Source organism: Sesamum indicum, linkage group LG8 (genome assembly GCF_026168435.1).
Source record: "Sesamum indicum cultivar Baizhima isolate 11 linkage group LG8, ASM2616843v1, whole genome shotgun sequence".
NCBI lineage: Eukaryota > Viridiplantae > Streptophyta > Magnoliopsida > Lamiales > Pedaliaceae > Sesamum > Sesamum indicum.
Window position 1 is genome coordinate 20,945,370 of NC_142664.1, and position 17,040 is coordinate 20,962,409.

A 17,040-nucleotide genomic window follows, 5' to 3' on the forward strand; every position below is an offset into this window, starting at 1 on the left:
GAACTATGAAACTATCTTCCAAACAAATACTTCGCTAGGACCATCTAAAATATAAGGCTATAAATTAAGTCTCATATAGTTATTACCATATTCCATTAGTCCATGCTTTTGACTTCCATTGCTCTTGAACTCTCAAAGATTAATCCTCCTCATTAATTCCTTTGTAAGAAAATCTGCTAAGTTCCATTTTGGATCTCACATAATCCAAGGAGAGTATCACATTCTTCAAGTGCTCTTTCATTGAACCATGTATGATGCGAATGTATATTCTTTTACCATTATAAGCATAATTTCTAGTAATCCCAATAACAGCTTAAGAATGATAATGCAGAGAGGTCAGTACAGATGACACCCACAAATTAAGAATATTACTTAAACATCTTTCACTCACATTTCAACTTGAGGAAAGAAAACATTTGGATACATCTTTACTCAACAACGCCCCCAACAAAGAGTTCTTGCATTTGAATCCCATTATCTATGTAAGGGATATCTTGAAAAGCCTTAATTTGTGTAGGCGCACTCATACATTGCTACCATTTTAATGGCTTGAAATAAATTTGACTAGGATATAACATACCAATGATAAAAGAGGGAAGCGGACTAATAGTTGAAGGAGTAATCCTTCAATAGGACCATTTATGTCACAACTTTCGACATCTCTATATCTCACTCCAAATTGTGACCTCCAAGGGATTATCATTCTGCAAATTGAGAGATTAATCTGTGATTAGCATTCATCTAATATTCGGATCACAATTTTCAAACAACAAGATGTCACCTTTTCCTTCAATTGCCAAATCCACTTAATCTCTTCCTCCTATTTTGCCACTAACTTACACCTCTACAACTTTCAAAATATATGCTTAATAATTATATATTGGAACATAGAGGCAATGCCCGAAATGAGAAATTAGCATTTTATAACCACCAATAGGTTAAGTCTTCCTAAAAAGAGACGAACTCATTACAGCACACTACAAAATTTTTAGTTAAACCATTTCATTTATCGGGATGGACAATTAATAGCAAGAGCAAAAAAAAAAGAAAAAAAAAATGCAAACAAAAACACTTAATCACATAAACACCTCGCATTTTAAGATGAAAATGTTCTAAATATTCAGCTAAACCTCAATTTTACTCTGAAACACTAGTTATGCACTATATACATGTAAACCTTCTCAATATTTGAAAAATATATCTACTTCCCCTTTGCACTAAGAGTCATAAAAAGATCTTAACATTTCTAATTAAATGATTGTTTTGCCCTTCATTATAAACTATTCAGTCCTATCCCTTGAGATATTTATTTAAGTTACAGTAAGTTTTTTGTTTCTCCAAATAGGCTGTATGGTTTAATATTTTACCTACATAATATCTTAAATATTTCAAAGCACTTTCCAGAACCACATCCCCATGAATATGGTAAAAATGGAATGAATTTGGAGCCACGCTGATATCCAAAGGGAAGAGGTTTGTGTCTGCAATAGGAATGAAGTAATGACCAAATACAAAAGAGCTCCATAAGCAACACTTGCAGTTTGTGTCAATGTAATGTTTTTAAAGTACAATATCATACAAGACAAGCACAAATGTTATCTAGGTTCAAGACTTGCATTTTCATCATAAGTAAGCAGATGAGTTTTGTGCCACCAACTATCATAAACTCTCAGACAATGGATCAATAAGCAGATAGACTAAAACTATTAGATGGGAGTCATTTTCTCCAGTGTCTCTCTTCAAGCGGGGAGAGATGATGTCCATGTGTGTTGATCTCCCTGCATTAATTGAGGTAACATCCATGATTCTGCTGCAGAATTACAGTAGGCAAAAGGAGCGATCACGAGAGCCTCAGCTCGTATTCACCAGCCATTGTAATATATCTCACCCATGGAAGAGCCTGATACCCACTTTTTTCAATGATTTTCAAGTAACGAACCTACAAAACCAGGGTTTTAATTAATAGGATGGAAAAGTTAAACCATGACGAAGTAGATGGAGAGGATGTTAATGGCCTGATCAGTTCAGAGCAAAGTCTTGCAGAACAGATATCCCAACAAATCAAATTGAATGGTGTAGCTATAAAAAGAGAAAATCTATGGTTAAGAAAACTCATTGACCTATTACCCAAAAGCCATGATAGAAGACCCTATTGTTCCCTTAATGTTGCAGTTCCAATTAGCATTTTAGGGGGTCTACAGTTATTGGAATTAAAACATTAAAAGAGACGGTTCTGGTACTGAATATGTGCAAAAGATGTTGAAATGGAGATGTTGAAAAAAGTCTCATGCATATGGGCATTACTGTTTACAGTCATATTTTCATAGTCTCAATTTACTACTAATATTAATTCTCTAAACCATATCAACCAAAAAATCTCCCCCCCAGTGTGGAAGATTGCTGGGAATGTTTGATAACAAGCTTACAAGAATTCAGACTAGGTTACCTAATTCCTTACAAAAGTGTACAGAACTCAGGTGAAACTTTGGCAGGCAATAGGCGCAGACATCTGACCTCTTAGCCATACTGGAACGAGGTGGAGGTGGGGTTTCTGATATACATTATAGCTAACATTTTATTTGCTTAGTTTTCTTCAGAATTTAATTTCTTTTGAGTTTTTCAATTTATATTTTTGCTAAAAGAAAATATAAAAGCAGCACTCTCAGACCCAATTCTCTCCAATTGTGCTCCCCTCTCGCTCTACATAACTTATCAGGGGTCAAACCCTTTATTACAAAGGATAGAAGCTGATATTTATGTCACGGAGTATCATATATAGATTTTGGTGCGTGTTAATGCATCTTTTGCATAATATTGACTTACAATGTATAGAAAGGATGACACAAAAATGAGAAAAAAAGTAAAGAAAAAGTGCTTGCAATGTTCACTGAAACTCACCTGTATTCCCGAAACAGTAAAATATGGTATTTCAAACTTCACTCGTATAGGAGCCTTCCTGTCAGGAGTCGCTTCTTCAGATGTTATACTGGGAAGCCTAAACTCTGCTCTCAACATATATTCCTGAAAATAAACAAAGAAAAATAAGTATGTCAATGCACATGCCCATGAATCTAAGACTACATCCATCAATAAAGAGCAGGCCAAGAGAAACCATACCTTACCACCTGGGAAAGATTTTATTTTCCAAACTAATGCATCACTTTCTGGTGCATAAGAAGCAGACCCCATTGATGAACGGACGCTTGGATTTGTGGCATCAGGTGGCACGGGCATTTCAATTTCAACATTAGTTGCAGTACTGAAATCCAAGTCATTGGAGGAATGATATTCGATATCCATAAAATGTTTCCCAAACAAATAGAGTATGGACTACTGATATATAAGTAAACGCATTTACTTAGCACACCTGCGCTCCTTGAACTGGCTCCTGGCTTTTACCATAATTTCTATGCGGCTTCTGGAATGTCTTTCTACCTGAGCTTCTACCCATATTAGAGGCTTCACCTGAAAGAAGCCAACAAACTGTGTGTAAACAACTCATTCTGAAGAAAGCATTTCATAAATCAAACAAGAAATTAGTTCCTAAACTCTAAACGTTTTATCCTCTTCCTAGAATTGGTCCATTTCGAGATTGGAAGAATTCAATATTGTGGGGCTTGTTCATTTTGGAAGCATGATTTTTCTGGTTCAGGAAAGAATTAAGACAACTTCATATGAAAATTCTTACTATGAAGCGTAAATTCAACTCTAAATTGGAAAAGTGGTCAAACCAACTAAGAAAAAGCGATATATATGCATCATCCTCAAGTTACAAACCAACCTGCGTGCTGAGCCTGTAAGTCATGAGATCAAAGGATCCATCAGGTGGTATGAAGGATATCGTACGGTCATTTTCAAATCGAGCCAAGCGCACACACCTGAACCCATTACCAAAAAAGCCAAAACAATTAAGATCTACAAAATGAAACTGCACACAAGCATACATGTGTGTGTACATATGTGTCTATGTCTCTGTTTGTGTACATAAAAATCTTTATGTATTATATATCAGTGTGTGTGCAGAGAGAGAGAGAGCACATGCATTATACACAGAAAACTAGCTTGCATCAGACACGTTGTCATGATTTAGCAATCACAAAATAATTGCAATCAAGAAGAACGATTACATACTGATGAAACTTGATGTCATCCAGATCAATAGCTTTTCCCTTAGTGGCGCGCCCTTGTGCCTCCAGCAGAACTCTATCATTCAGCCCAAGCTTACACTCTGGCATACCACTGCAATAGATAAAACATTATTGCTCATAAACAAATGCAACCAACAGCCTATTCTTAAAGTTCATCAGCCTCCAATCTATATAATGCTACTGCCAGCTATGTTTTCTTTTGTCTGGATCATGAAAGTGAACAACGAAAATCACAATTTGGATACATAATCAGAGATTTGGGTGAACACATGTAAAAAGGTAAGTGGTAAGCATTCTGGTTTAAGTCAAAGTCATTTCCACACAAGCATATGCTGACACAAGCAAATCATCTCCCATAATATCATAAAATGCAATCTTATGTCACAAAAGAGAGCTGTATTGTGCAACTAATTATTTCAACAACTAGATTTTAGCATGAATTTTCCACAATCACCACTTAGATGAATCAGGAATAGTTGCATTCCTATTTCTGTTACCTTTAAGATTTGGCTGTACCAAAATTGTAACTATCAATTAATATTGTCTAGGATATGTTCCTGCAATGCCAAACTATCTGAATTTGGAACTCTTGCTTAAATGAAAAAATAGAAATTGGAAAGATAAGCTGTGCATTCTACTTGAATAGGCAGATGCCCTCACCCCAACCCGCGATAAAAAACAAAACTGATAAATGAAGAGAAAAAATCCCATTCATTGACACAGCACCACAAGAACTTATCAAGAAAAAGGCAAAAGTAACTAAAATGATCATAATTAACTCCTGTTCATGCTCTGGCATACTTCAAGGTTTTCTCATTGTACAGTAACATGGTCCCAAAAAGGTAAACCGTCAGAAGAAACACAGTAAAACAGCAAGTAGTCACCCAAATCCTAGGAAATCCTTTGATTTATCCAATTCTCCACCATGATTAAATTCAGCATTAGATGTAAGCCATATGACCAAGGACCAGGTTATTGGTTATTAACATTTGAGTATGCACAAGTTCTTCACTTAGTATTGCAGTCAGAAGAACTGTCCGTGAAACTACATCTATTACATTCAACTGAAATAATGATGAAAAGCATAATAGGAAGTTCAAAGTAAATGCCGTAACCCAATAGACACTCTCAACTACCGCATCTAATTCACAGTTCAAAGTCTGAACAAATTTCTCTACATGTTTCCTTGACTAGAAGGACATCATTCTGATCCTAACTAAGAAAGCACAAAAACCATGCATAAGCATCTTTATACATAATCGTACTTCAAGGGTACATCAATTTGAACGGATAAATTGTTCCTTATTAGGTAATCATTTTGAACATCATTTCACAACTATACTAAATTCGTAATAATATGACCTATTGAGTAGAATGGCAGTTATTTGATTTTGAATTCTAAATTCTACCCAATCAAAGATGAGCATCAAGATTTCATATCATGTACAGAAATATTGATTTATCTTCCTGGCGCACATCTAAAACATAATGAGACAAAAAGAAGCCTTCAAATTCTTTCCCTTGTTGTACAGAAATAAATCAAGAAATAGTAAAAGTGGAACAAACCTCAAGTATGTTCGCATTTTTAGTGCACCGACGACGTCTGACCTGATTATTTGGCCATTGCTATTTACTAGTATATTGACACTCTCCACAACATCAAGAAAGACCTGGACAAGCAGGAAAGCTCATAGATCCAGTGCTTAAGAAACATATGAAAAGGTTAGTCAAGAAAAACTTACTTCATTCTTCTTGTACCGTATACCTTCGCTGCGCCACGATACTGCATTTGTGACAGCCATTGGAGGCCTCTGCGCAACTTCCATTCTATAAGCATCTGTTTTTATGAACTCACTTAGAATCTTTGCTTCAGTGTATTGTGGGTAGCCGAAATCCATGATTTCGTCAAGTAACTCATACTGGAGAGGCAAAATATATCAGTTGTTAAATACTCTTACGAGAATTATTTTTCTGTATTCTATAACTCAAAAGGAAAGAGGCACACACAACTCCCATACCACTACAACAAAATTATCTCTAAGTGATTCCTCTTCTAACTCTTCAAAGTAGTGTTTAAAGACCTGTCAGAAAATTTACAAAAAAAAAATTACTGAGAAAATTCACCTTAATGGTTCAGTGGATCCTCAATCAATAAGTAAATGTACAACTCTTTCGTTAAATAATGCTTACATCAACTACACGATGTAGGAATAGAAGAAGGCTCGCAGCATTGCAGTTCTGCCGTGATGCTGTCATCAGATACACATTGTTGTGTTGTATAAACATATATGTCACACCATCATCAAATACAACAGGATCCTGAGACGCTGGATCACCCTATATCAGTATAAAATGTAAAACTCATTAGATTTTCAGCTCAGCACAAACTTGCAAAGAAAAGAAAAACCATAATATGAATAATAACACAGAAAAATTATGAAAGCTCAAGACATTATTTTGATGAGACTAAAAGTTATCAGTTGTTGTTCATTGTCTCAACAAAATTTCTCAGTGGAATGCACTTCCATTAACAGAATTTGCTTTCTAGGAAAAGACCGAGTAAGTGAGAGAGAAGTTCATTTATAACTAGCATAAAGCAGTAATAGGTTTCCATATAAATCAGTTATTTTTCACCAGAAAGTTAACACAGCCTTCAAAACATTAAATGATCCAGCTCAGGAAGGATATTTCAATCCCTTGAACTCTTGTCGACATCATTTTTCATCCCATATACAGACCATGTTTTCTCATCCTCAAGGTCAAATGTATTACAGAAAAAAAAAGAAACCCTGAAATATTCACTTTACATTTTGCCAAATTCTGTACATAATATACTACCAATTATGGCTAAAACCAATACTCTTTATGCTTTCATCCAGCTCTATTAAAGTGATGAAATCCCCATCTGAACAATCAAATTTTTTAATTTTACAACACAAGTTTCCCACTTTAAGACACAAGCTAAAACCGAAAGCTAAATCAATCAAAAAGGCGAAGATTAGATCAAGATCAAAGCTTGCAGAAATATCTCACTTACCTAACTACAGCTTTGAATTTAAAACGAAAAAAAAGCACTATTTTAGGCTCAACTTCGAAAAGTAGCTACTACTGAGTAATACAACTCACAAATATAACCAAATAATTTCGAATCTGAAAGCAGTACGTACAAATAACAAAGAAATTGAACCTCTTTCTCAATGAGCTTGGTGAAGAAGCGTTCAGCTTGTACGGCGGAGACGTCACCACGGTAGTCGCGCCACACCAGAACCCTACCCTTTATATCCAGTAGGAACAGCGCCGACGCTGCTCCGGCCATATATTTCCCCCTAATCAATCAATTTTCAATCTCTCAATTCAATCGGGCGCAGAGATCAGAGATCGAGAATGGATGCAAATAATGGCGGTTGAGATCTACTGGTAATTTGATAATGAAGTTGAAAGTTAGGCGTGCAGGGGCTTCGTTTCATCACTCTGCCAGCTTGAATCTCTTGCTTGTGTTCTGTAAATTCGTATGAATGAAAGGTAAGAAAATTCAGAATATTTGTTGTGTTTTTCTGTTTCTAAATAAAAAAACAACAGAAAAAAGTTGAGTTCCTTATTAGACCAAACATTATGGCCCATTTCATACCACGTATTGGGCTACCTAATTCAGGCCCAATTCAAATTTTAAAAGTTGCTTTTTGTGAGATAATGGTCCAATTAAGTAAAAGTTAAGGAGTTTTTGCGACAACTTCTATTTTTACAGAAGTAATTTTTATAAAAAATAAATTGAAAATTATAGCAGAATAAAAAATAAACAGTATTTGTCAAAAAAATAAAAATAAATAAAAGTTAAATTTGATAGTACTTGTGAAAAAACACTTTTAAATAAGTTTAATGGATTAAAAACCGTTTTGTCCTATGTGTTAAAAATATACAATATTTGCATTTATCTTTTACTAATGATAATTTTTTTCTCCAAAAAATAATTTCAATTAATATATTCATATTTATTCTATAAATACTTATCATTTATATTATTAAAATATTGAGTATTAATAGAAAAACTGAATATTTAGTTCAATAATGCTCCGACTAAATTATATAATTGTTCATTCATACTTAATAAATAAATTTGCATGGTTGACAAAAAATATCTTTTTTATTAATTAATCAAAGCAATTTAGTTTGTAATTTTCTATGATATATGAATAATATCATATAATGTTTTATGTTGTGAGATGCTTGGATTTTTTTGTTTCAATCCCTATTGTATCTTCTCTTCCATTTAATATATAGAGCATGTATATAAAATATTTTCTTAAGTAAAACAAGATGACACAATCTTTATATTTATAAAATGTATATATTAACCCAACCTCTTTGACCTTCTGACAATCGGCAACGTCAGCCCCCATCATAGTATCACGATTTTGTGCAGACCTGTGTTTTTGGCAAACAGCCATCTAGGACTAGTCAGTACTCACTTTGACCCCCTTTCGGAGGGGGGACTCTTTCTTTCGAGGTTATTGGGCTATTTTACCGAATTTCTTAGAAAGAGTTGTCTTGCACCCCAAAGTATTATCTACCTACCCCTCTATGTAAGTTTTCGGAATATAAGATACAATAGGACTTGAAATTTATTAAATAAAAAATAAAAAATAATTACTTGGGGAACCATTTGGAGGAAAGTTTAGGATTATGAGTCCATGGCACTTGCAAGAATTAAGACAACTGAAACTGAAAAACCTTGTCATATACACATGCACACAAGTGAAGTACTATTTCTTACAACTTTAGCAGAACAAATAAAAGAGCACTGCTTTCCAACCACAAAACTAAACTCAAAATCAGACAGAAGAGAAGAAAATGTAATGTTACACATTGCATATGAAGATGCAGATTTGTTAGATGACTCTCTGTTTTTTCTATGTCTAGAGATCATTAAACTAGAAAAAAAACAAGCAAAGATAACTTGAGTCCTTCATCTGCCACTGAAAACTCCACTGAAGACCTGGCTGCTCCCTCCCAGTGATGCTTCCCACTCAATTGTCGATATTCTGATTCTTGACAGCGCAACGACCACCTCACGCATCTCTGGCCTGTCTATCGCCTCTTCGCTTAGACACCATTCTGCAATCTCAGCCATCTACAACGTCAAAAAACAACTTTTATGAGCAGCAATGTGTCGGGATTCTTATAAAAGAATTAAGGCCTATATAATTATTTGATCAAACTTTACGGCCTTGATGCTATGAGTATTAGGACAATCTGAATAAACGAAGTGATCAGAAAACCTTGTATACATCTTCTGGAGGATAGTTGCCTTTCAAATTTCCATCTATAATGAGTTCCAATGCAGACGCTGGATCTTCTTCCTTGAAGATGCTGTTTAACTGATAAAAGTATCGTTCCCAAGTGTTAGCCGAGTTCTATTATGAAAGATTGGACATGATACTGAAATTTCACATGCATGCAAGAAAGAATACTAGTTGTTTCATCGGCCTAAAATTGCTAATTGAGCTTTATTTGTTGTTCACATCTTTGCTTCTCAGAGAAAATTGTACTTTTTGTTATATGTTTGTGAACTTACTACTGTGATGAGTGATCTCATTTTACTTGGCTCCTGGTTGTCGCGGGTGAGCGCACGTTGGCCGGTTATTAGCTCTGCAAGAACTACCCCAAAAGCAAAAACGTCGGTCTTAATAGTCACCTGCAGCTCTTTAACAGACCTGAAAGAAAGGGATTTACATAGTTTGAATTGTCAAAATGTGAATGGATACCTCTGATTCTACATATGAGTAGTTACTTTGAAATATTCATGTAGTTAATATGAATATGGAGATTAATGCTTACTCAGGAGGAAGATATCCAGGGGTTCCAACCAGCCGAGTTGCTATTAGCTCATCTTCATTGGTTCTACCAACAAGCTTTGCCAATCCGAAATCTGCGACCTGTGGGGAAATTCTTTAGAATTTTGCTCGTTCGACCAATTTTACATTCATGTTAACAGAAAACGGGAGAGTGTAAGTTTTAAGATAAGTTGTTTGCCTTAGAAGAGCACATTATCCTTGGTAATACGTAGTTTGTCCGCATGACAAAACATTTTCTAGCAGAGGTTTACCTTTGCTCTGAGCCCTTCATCAAGAAGGATGTTTGTTGTTTTTATATCACGGTGGACATATCGAGCTTTTGTGTGATCATGTATGTACTCGATACCCCTCGCAGCATCAAGTGCAACCTGTGTTCTTGCATTCCAAGACAGAGGCTGGTGACCTGGTTCACAACATCTGATGTAAGAATTTGCTAAGTTTAATGATTTTCATCAATTCTCACAAGAATAACAGTTATGTACAAAGGGTTCTGTAACTTAACCAATCCAATGGATCTAAATACCTTTCAATAACGGATCGTGAAGATGGTCGCTGAGAGAACCATTTGGGACATACTCATAGACCAAGTAGAGGTGGTCGTCTCCGCTGGCATAGCCCAACAGCTCCACCTGTATTGTCGGCTCGAGATGATAAATAATAGGATTCTAGTCAAATGATGTAAAAACCTCGGATGATTGGGGTAATTTTCCTACCACATTGATGTGATGGATCTTACATAAGACCTTGAGCTCAGCAAGAAACTCCTTGGACTTGTTAGATCTCATTTTCTTGATTGCAACTTCCTGATGTCATGTAAACTGAGAACCTTAATAATTTCACTTTGAAATGTAAAGGACAAACTAGAATACCTTCTCTCCTATTATCCCATAGTACACACTTCCATAACCCCCCTGTCCGATTTTCCTAGTTTCATCAAAGTCGTTTGTGGCCTCTGCAATCTCTTCAATACTGTACAATGTTGGTTTCTCCGACTCAAAGCCTGTGATCTCTGTTTACAGGTCAAAGATTGAATCGGTTTTTACATCGTTTCTGTAAAGGATAATGTCTAAACTTACTATTATTACCACCAGATATGTCAATAACAGACATGATTCTTTGAAATTGCTTTAGTTACTCTGACCTTCCATGTTGTCTTTATGAGTGTACTGTTTCTGCAAGGACTGAGCTTTGCTACTCAAGTTCTTTGCAAAAGCTTTTGGATCTTCCTCTTTCAGCCGTTGTATTCTCTTTCTCCTGAGAAGAATTATGCCTAGGGTGCACATACAAAGTAACGTCACGGATGCCAGTAAGCTAACGATTATCATCCATTTGTGTGCCTTTTCTGACCCTCAGATTGTGGAAGAAAAACAAAAACAAGAGTGTAAATAAGTTTTTGAACCATGATCACAAGAGGAATCAATCATTACATCAAACATGAACGAGGTAAAAACAATCTCCAAGAATGTTCTATGATGTAAAAATCTCTCCTGCTCACCTTTCTTTGGAGCAGGAAGTCCATACTTCTCCATAGGCACATACAAGAGCCACCCGACATCAATATAAGACGGGTTTGGAGCCAAATACGGATTCAAATTCTCAATTCCATCAACTTCAGCAGAGAGTAGAGTTGCAATAGTGGAGACAGTATCATGCGGCTGAACTGTATAAGTCACGACTACTTGGGAGTCATCATCCACACAGCCACATAAGAGATGCAGGGTTGTCTCTACTCCAGCAGTGAGATTCGTATCTATTCCCACACCCCACACCTGCCCGCTGAAGTTCTGATTCGTTACATCATAAAACGTGTCATTAGGCTTCGGCTTGTAAACCACATCATAGAAGTATCCAACCGTGCCGTTAACATTCTTGCAAGAACAGTTCACCGGTACGAGGTAATCTTGTTTGTTAGCATACGAGGCAGGCTTAATTTCCGACGCGTTGACAGAGTACAAGGAGGCAATTTCATTTCTCTGGAAACCGTTGTGCTGGTATAGAAGAGCACTACACGACTGGATCTTGTCTGAACAAGTGAAAGGGTGCATGTGTTTCTCAGCAGAAGTTGTCATGAACAAGATTTGTACAAGGAGAAAGAAAAGAGGATTACAATTCTTGCAAGCCATCAAAGTCTTCGAATGTAATGAGCATTGTGAAAAGGGAAGAAATCACAATAAAGGAGTGCAAGAAATACTGGTGATGGCCTCTTCCCTTTGTCATTACATGTTTGTTACTTTGTTCCGTCTCAAATCCTCTTCGTTTTTATGGTAATGATTGGACAAATTGTGAGTTATATATACAAGTTATGTAGAGGTTTATATTCTATTGCTGATAACTAGGCCTTCCTCGTATGGTTCAGAGTTGAAAGTTATCATAGTAACAAAAGTTTGTCGATGTTCACAACACAGGCCTAGGGGCCACATTTTCCTGTCGGAATCTGAACAGGCAGGTGAATCCAGGCAAACTACCTGCTGTAATTTTTCTAATAATTTGCAATTGCGCAGTAGTGTTTCAGATTTTGTGCAACCTGACATTCTTATCTTATACCAATGAGTCAAATCGCGACAGGTACAGTTTTGATAAACAAGTAAACCATATTTCTCTTAATTTTGTGTATGTGATGATTAATCAATCAGCTCAATTTTTGAAAAGGAAAGAATTTCACCTCAGCCGGCTGAGAAAACGATAATGGTCGACGGAGCAGGTCAGGCTGCTACATGACTATGTCTCCACACATTGAATTTTTTATTTCGATTCACGTCATTCCAATTAATATATTATGTTATTTATTTTATTTAGAAAAATATTTTACACATATAATGTATATATGTCAACAAAAATAAAAAACATAGCATGATTTCAAATAGGCTTGTCAATAGGTAGGATATTACCCTACTCATATCCAAAAAATAACCTTCATACGTATACTCATACCCTACTCAATCGATAAGAGACCCTACACATACTCATACGCATCTTAGATTATTAATGTACGATTGTAACAAGCACTGTAATAACCTAATTCAGTAATCGATGATTTATTGATTAATACCCGTATTTTTTTTTTCCTTTTCATATTGCTTTTTGGGGAAAAAGACTCGTATGTAATTTTTTTTAATTTGTGTACATATGACTGAATCCTTATGGGTTAATATTTTCTGCAAATATTTCATAATTAAAAAAATAGGAAAACATAAATCAATATATATAGATACCAAACCAATTACGATAATCATTTCAATAATAGATACCAAATTAATTTACGATAATCATTTCAATAGTATATGTCTATTACAATTCATTATTGGATCGTAGAAATCATGTCTTTTTTATTTAATTGTAGAAAATCATGTTAAATATCAATTGAAGGCACGGAAATTCAATTGCCAATTCATTTATAATTAAAAGATTTTTTTTATTTAAACTTAAACTTAAAATATTATACTTACAGGGGGCAGCATGTGGCGACGGATAGCATATTACAAAAGATAGTGAATTTTGTATGTCATGTTTTACGAGGATGCCTTAAATTTGGGAAAAAGTCCAAACGCCCTTCTTGTGATATGGAAAATATTTCCTCTGTGAAAAAAAAATTATCAAATATTTTTTCTTGTGTTTTAAAAAAATAAAGTAAAAATGCCCCTGAAGTCTGATGTGATTTCCATGAACCCTAAACTCGAATTTTCCAGATTTTTTTACTATCCTGACTTGATTAATTTAAATGAACGGCCCAAATTTTAAAAAAATATATATTATATATGTGCACATATATTATTTATATGTATTATTATTTAGTATGTATATGAATATTAAATAAAATATAAGACATAGATAATGTGACTATTTTAATATATAGTATGTGTGTGTTCAGGATTTTTTTATACTAATTTAAATTTTATATATTTTTATTATATATTAAAAATATATATAAAAAATGAAATTTGCACCATTATTATGCTGATGAAATTTTTGGATCATAGATTTAGATGATTAAATATGGACCATAGATTCATTCATTATAATTAAATTTTCAATTTATTTTAATCAAGGTTGGACGATGTTTAAATAGGAGTACAAATATTATTTTATAATTAAAAAAATAAAACAAATGTAAAAAGTAGCCCGTGAAATACACAATCGCATGGAAGATGTTTATTGCTTTATTTTAAAAAATACAATGAATTTATTTTATACTATTTTTTACAGGAATTTTTTTTTAAATATTGCAACGGGAGGTAAATTGCACTTAACCCCTTGAATTTATCATGGGTAGACACCTCAGTGTGCCTAAGTTCAGGAATTGTAAGGGCAAGGCGATAAATGTATGTATTATATAAGATAATTATACTATCATCATATAATGATTGGTGTAATTATATGCAGACTTTTTGTAGTTTGAAAAATTATATTTAATATCTTTAGTATTTATTTTTATCAAATAAATAGATCATCATGTTGTTAAATTCATTGAACTTGTTGATATAAACAAAACAATTGAATGGAAATTCAAATTTTTTCCGATTGATTTATAATAACTTATTGCATGTCAAGAAAATCTATTTTCATCAAACTATCTTATACATCTTCACATACATTAACATCTTGACCATTTCAAGAGTAGTTTGGTCAAAAAAGATTTGCTTAATCTGCAATAAGTTAATAATAAGTCAATTAGGAATTTCATTTATTTTTTTGTTAATATCATATCGATAATTCCATGAATTTTAACTAAGAAAGAGATCTATTTGTTGGATGGAAACAAATGTCAAAGATACTAGATGTAATTTTTCAAACCACAAGAGGTCTACATATAACTACACGAAATCTCAGAAAAATGCAATGTAATTATCCCTAATTGTATATATTTACACTCTCTTAATTAGATGAAATTATAGAAATCACTAGTATTTTTTTTTTAATAACTACAGAAATGTCGATTTTTCATTGCACTAATATCTAATTATACCAATGATATTTTCATTTACTATTAGTTACCCCTATTAATGTTATAAAAATAATCAGTGAAAAGAGACGCAAAATATTACTATGCAAATAGTAGGGATGATTTTTGTAATTATTTGTATTAAATTTATTCTTATTACATCATCTCTCTTTCTCTTGATTCTACACAAAATCCAAACAAATAGGCTAAATTACAATTTTCGTTATACATATATAATGGTTGGCAGTTTTAATTTGATGAAAAGTTGATTTGGCAATTCAGTCCATCATTTATTAACGTTCAAAATCTCAAAACTCACTAAACTTTCTCACGTGCATAAAATTACAAATTCAAGAGTATTCCTTTGAAAAAAGCCCTCAGTCAGCAAAAATTGACGATCTAAATTATTAAATCACCTTTTTCATAGGACAAAAACAGCCACCAACTCCATATATACAGAGCGAAAATTATAGTTAAGCCAAACGAAGAAAACCTGTAGTAGTACTAAGCATAACTTGGAGGAGGTGGCGATAGAGATGCTTGTCCATAGTATCGAGTTGGGAGTCTATTCAGAGGCGGCGGTGGTGAAGGTGGCTTTACTCTTCTAGGCTCCATCCATTCGTCTGCCCCGACGAGCTGCTTTTCGTTCATACCCTGGTACCTAAACATGTCTTTCTCTTCACCTGTAAAATATTTTAAGTTAAAAACTGTAAAAAAATATGTGGCCCAGCCCAAATCCCCATCACCACTCACTTGGACGGCTGACCCATCCCTTAAGCCCAACCCATGTCCATTTACCTGACCAATCCTATTCAACCCGGTCTCTCACTTCTTTAAATATCTAGCTGTTGATTGAAAGGTCAAAACCCTAACCCTGTTCCCCAACGCCTCCTTGTTCTCCTCTCTCTCTCTCTCATTCTCTAATCTTGGTATTCCTCCGCCGTTCTTGGTTTTTTCCTACGGCATACTTTTCTCTCTCTCTCTCTATAATCACTGGCCTCCTCCTATTTAAACCCCCCGATTGCTTTTTGGCAATTAGTAAGAAAAAACAGAAAGAATAAGCAAAAAACAAAAACACCTCCTTCTCCCTCACTCTCAAAGTGTTTTGTGTAAACTTACTTTTTTTGTAGAATCTGAGTTCACCCTTTGTGGGTTAAGCCTCTGTGGTTCTGGATTTTTTAGCAACCGTGAATGGTTGAAATGTTTGGGCTTTTGCCGATCTGATTTTCCGAGCCTATTTCTTTAAAATCTTCTATTTTCTGTTAATATTATTTAGATCTGTAGATAATTTTTCTTCTTTGTTCTTTTGTTGTTGTATAAGGGTTTTTCGAACCCATTTGTCTTCTGAATAGTTGCATACTGGGTGGTTGATACCCATAGAGTTTAGTGTCCAAATTAGCATTGTTGTGTGAATATAGGAGGAAACGAATGCAAACATACCTGATTCCGCTTTGCCTGAAGGACCACTGATTATCAGAAACAGAAGCAGCATGAGTACGAGGTTCTTGACATAGTTGTAGTCGTCCATGTTGAGATTTTGTACAAGGCTGATCGAATTGAATAAAGGGATCTTGATTTTCAAACTGAACGGCCATGTTCTGTTAGAGACGCTCCATTTAAGTACGTAAGAGTTCAGGTATTTTTGCATTAGAAGACTAGGTCAACTATAGTGTTGGAGCCGAACATTGTTGAAATTTTTTATAATGACTGATGGCAGTGTCGAAAAATCCTAAGTATATATTAATGATTTGTTAGATTAAGACAATGAAAAGTTGGTCAATTCTGATTATTAATCCAAAGAAGATGTGTATTAGGTGCAACGGCACTAAAATATATTATTCTTTTCTAATTTTATTAATAGTGGGATAACACTCTTCATTCACATCAAATACTACTTTTAAAATAGAGTTAATTACATCTATATCTCCCTCTTAAAGTACGAAATTATACTTTTCCTCAAAAAAAAACTTTAAAGTTATTCTTAAATCCCCTCTAAAAATTTACCGTTTACATCCAACCCTCTTTCTGTCCAAATGAAAATTCCTGACATTAGCAAAAAAAATTATACAATTTTTTTAATTTTACCCCTCATTAACATTCA

At 34.3% G+C, this 17,040-nt stretch overlaps 2 protein-coding genes across 5 annotated transcripts; both read right to left on the reverse strand.

The window, feature by feature from the left end:
* Window positions 1–1,493: 1,493 nt before the first annotated feature.
* LOC105168290 (AP-1 complex subunit mu-2) lies at window positions 1,494–7,695 on the reverse strand. Of its 2 annotated transcripts, none has more exons than XM_011088313.3 (11): window positions 7,336–7,695; window positions 6,339–6,485; window positions 6,167–6,229; window positions 5,891–6,067; window positions 5,715–5,818; window positions 4,132–4,239; window positions 3,782–3,878; window positions 3,368–3,465; window positions 3,118–3,259; window positions 2,899–3,021; window positions 1,494–1,939 (listed from the first exon to the last, which is right to left on the reverse strand). In XM_011088313.3, exons 1-11 carry the CDS (start codon window positions 7,462–7,464, stop codon window positions 1,841–1,843), a joined length of 1,287 nt encoding a protein of 428 aa, XP_011086615.1. In that variant the 5' UTR covers window positions 7,465–7,695; the 3' UTR covers window positions 1,494–1,840. The 2 variants fall into 2 exon arrangements, with proteins under 2 accessions (XP_011086615.1, XP_088740303.1); XM_088884177.1 differs by having other exon boundaries at window positions 7,316–7,455.
* Window positions 7,696–8,852: 1,157 nt separating this feature from the next.
* On the reverse strand, window positions 8,853–16,684 carry LOC105168291 (lysM domain receptor-like kinase 3). 3 transcript variants are annotated; one of them, XM_088884175.1, is made up of 12 exons: window positions 16,380–16,684; window positions 15,433–15,622; window positions 11,496–12,023; window positions 11,142–11,348; window positions 10,870–11,009; window positions 10,714–10,803; window positions 10,524–10,629; window positions 10,252–10,403; window positions 9,984–10,081; window positions 9,721–9,859; window positions 9,425–9,523; window positions 8,853–9,276 (listed from the first exon to the last, which is right to left on the reverse strand). In XM_088884175.1, the coding sequence occupies exons 2-12, from the start codon at window positions 15,485–15,487 to the stop codon at window positions 9,112–9,114; spliced, it is 1,779 nt and encodes a 592-aa protein (XP_088740301.1). In that variant the 5' UTR covers window positions 15,488–15,622; window positions 16,380–16,684; the 3' UTR covers window positions 8,853–9,111. The 3 variants fall into 3 exon arrangements, with proteins under 3 accessions (XP_088740301.1, XP_088740300.1, XP_020552064.1); XM_088884174.1 differs by having other exon boundaries at window positions 11,496–15,622; XM_020696405.2 differs by lacking the exons at window positions 15,433–15,622; window positions 16,380–16,684 and having other exon boundaries at window positions 11,142–11,342; window positions 11,496–13,968.
* Window positions 16,685–17,040: the final 356 nt, after the last annotated feature.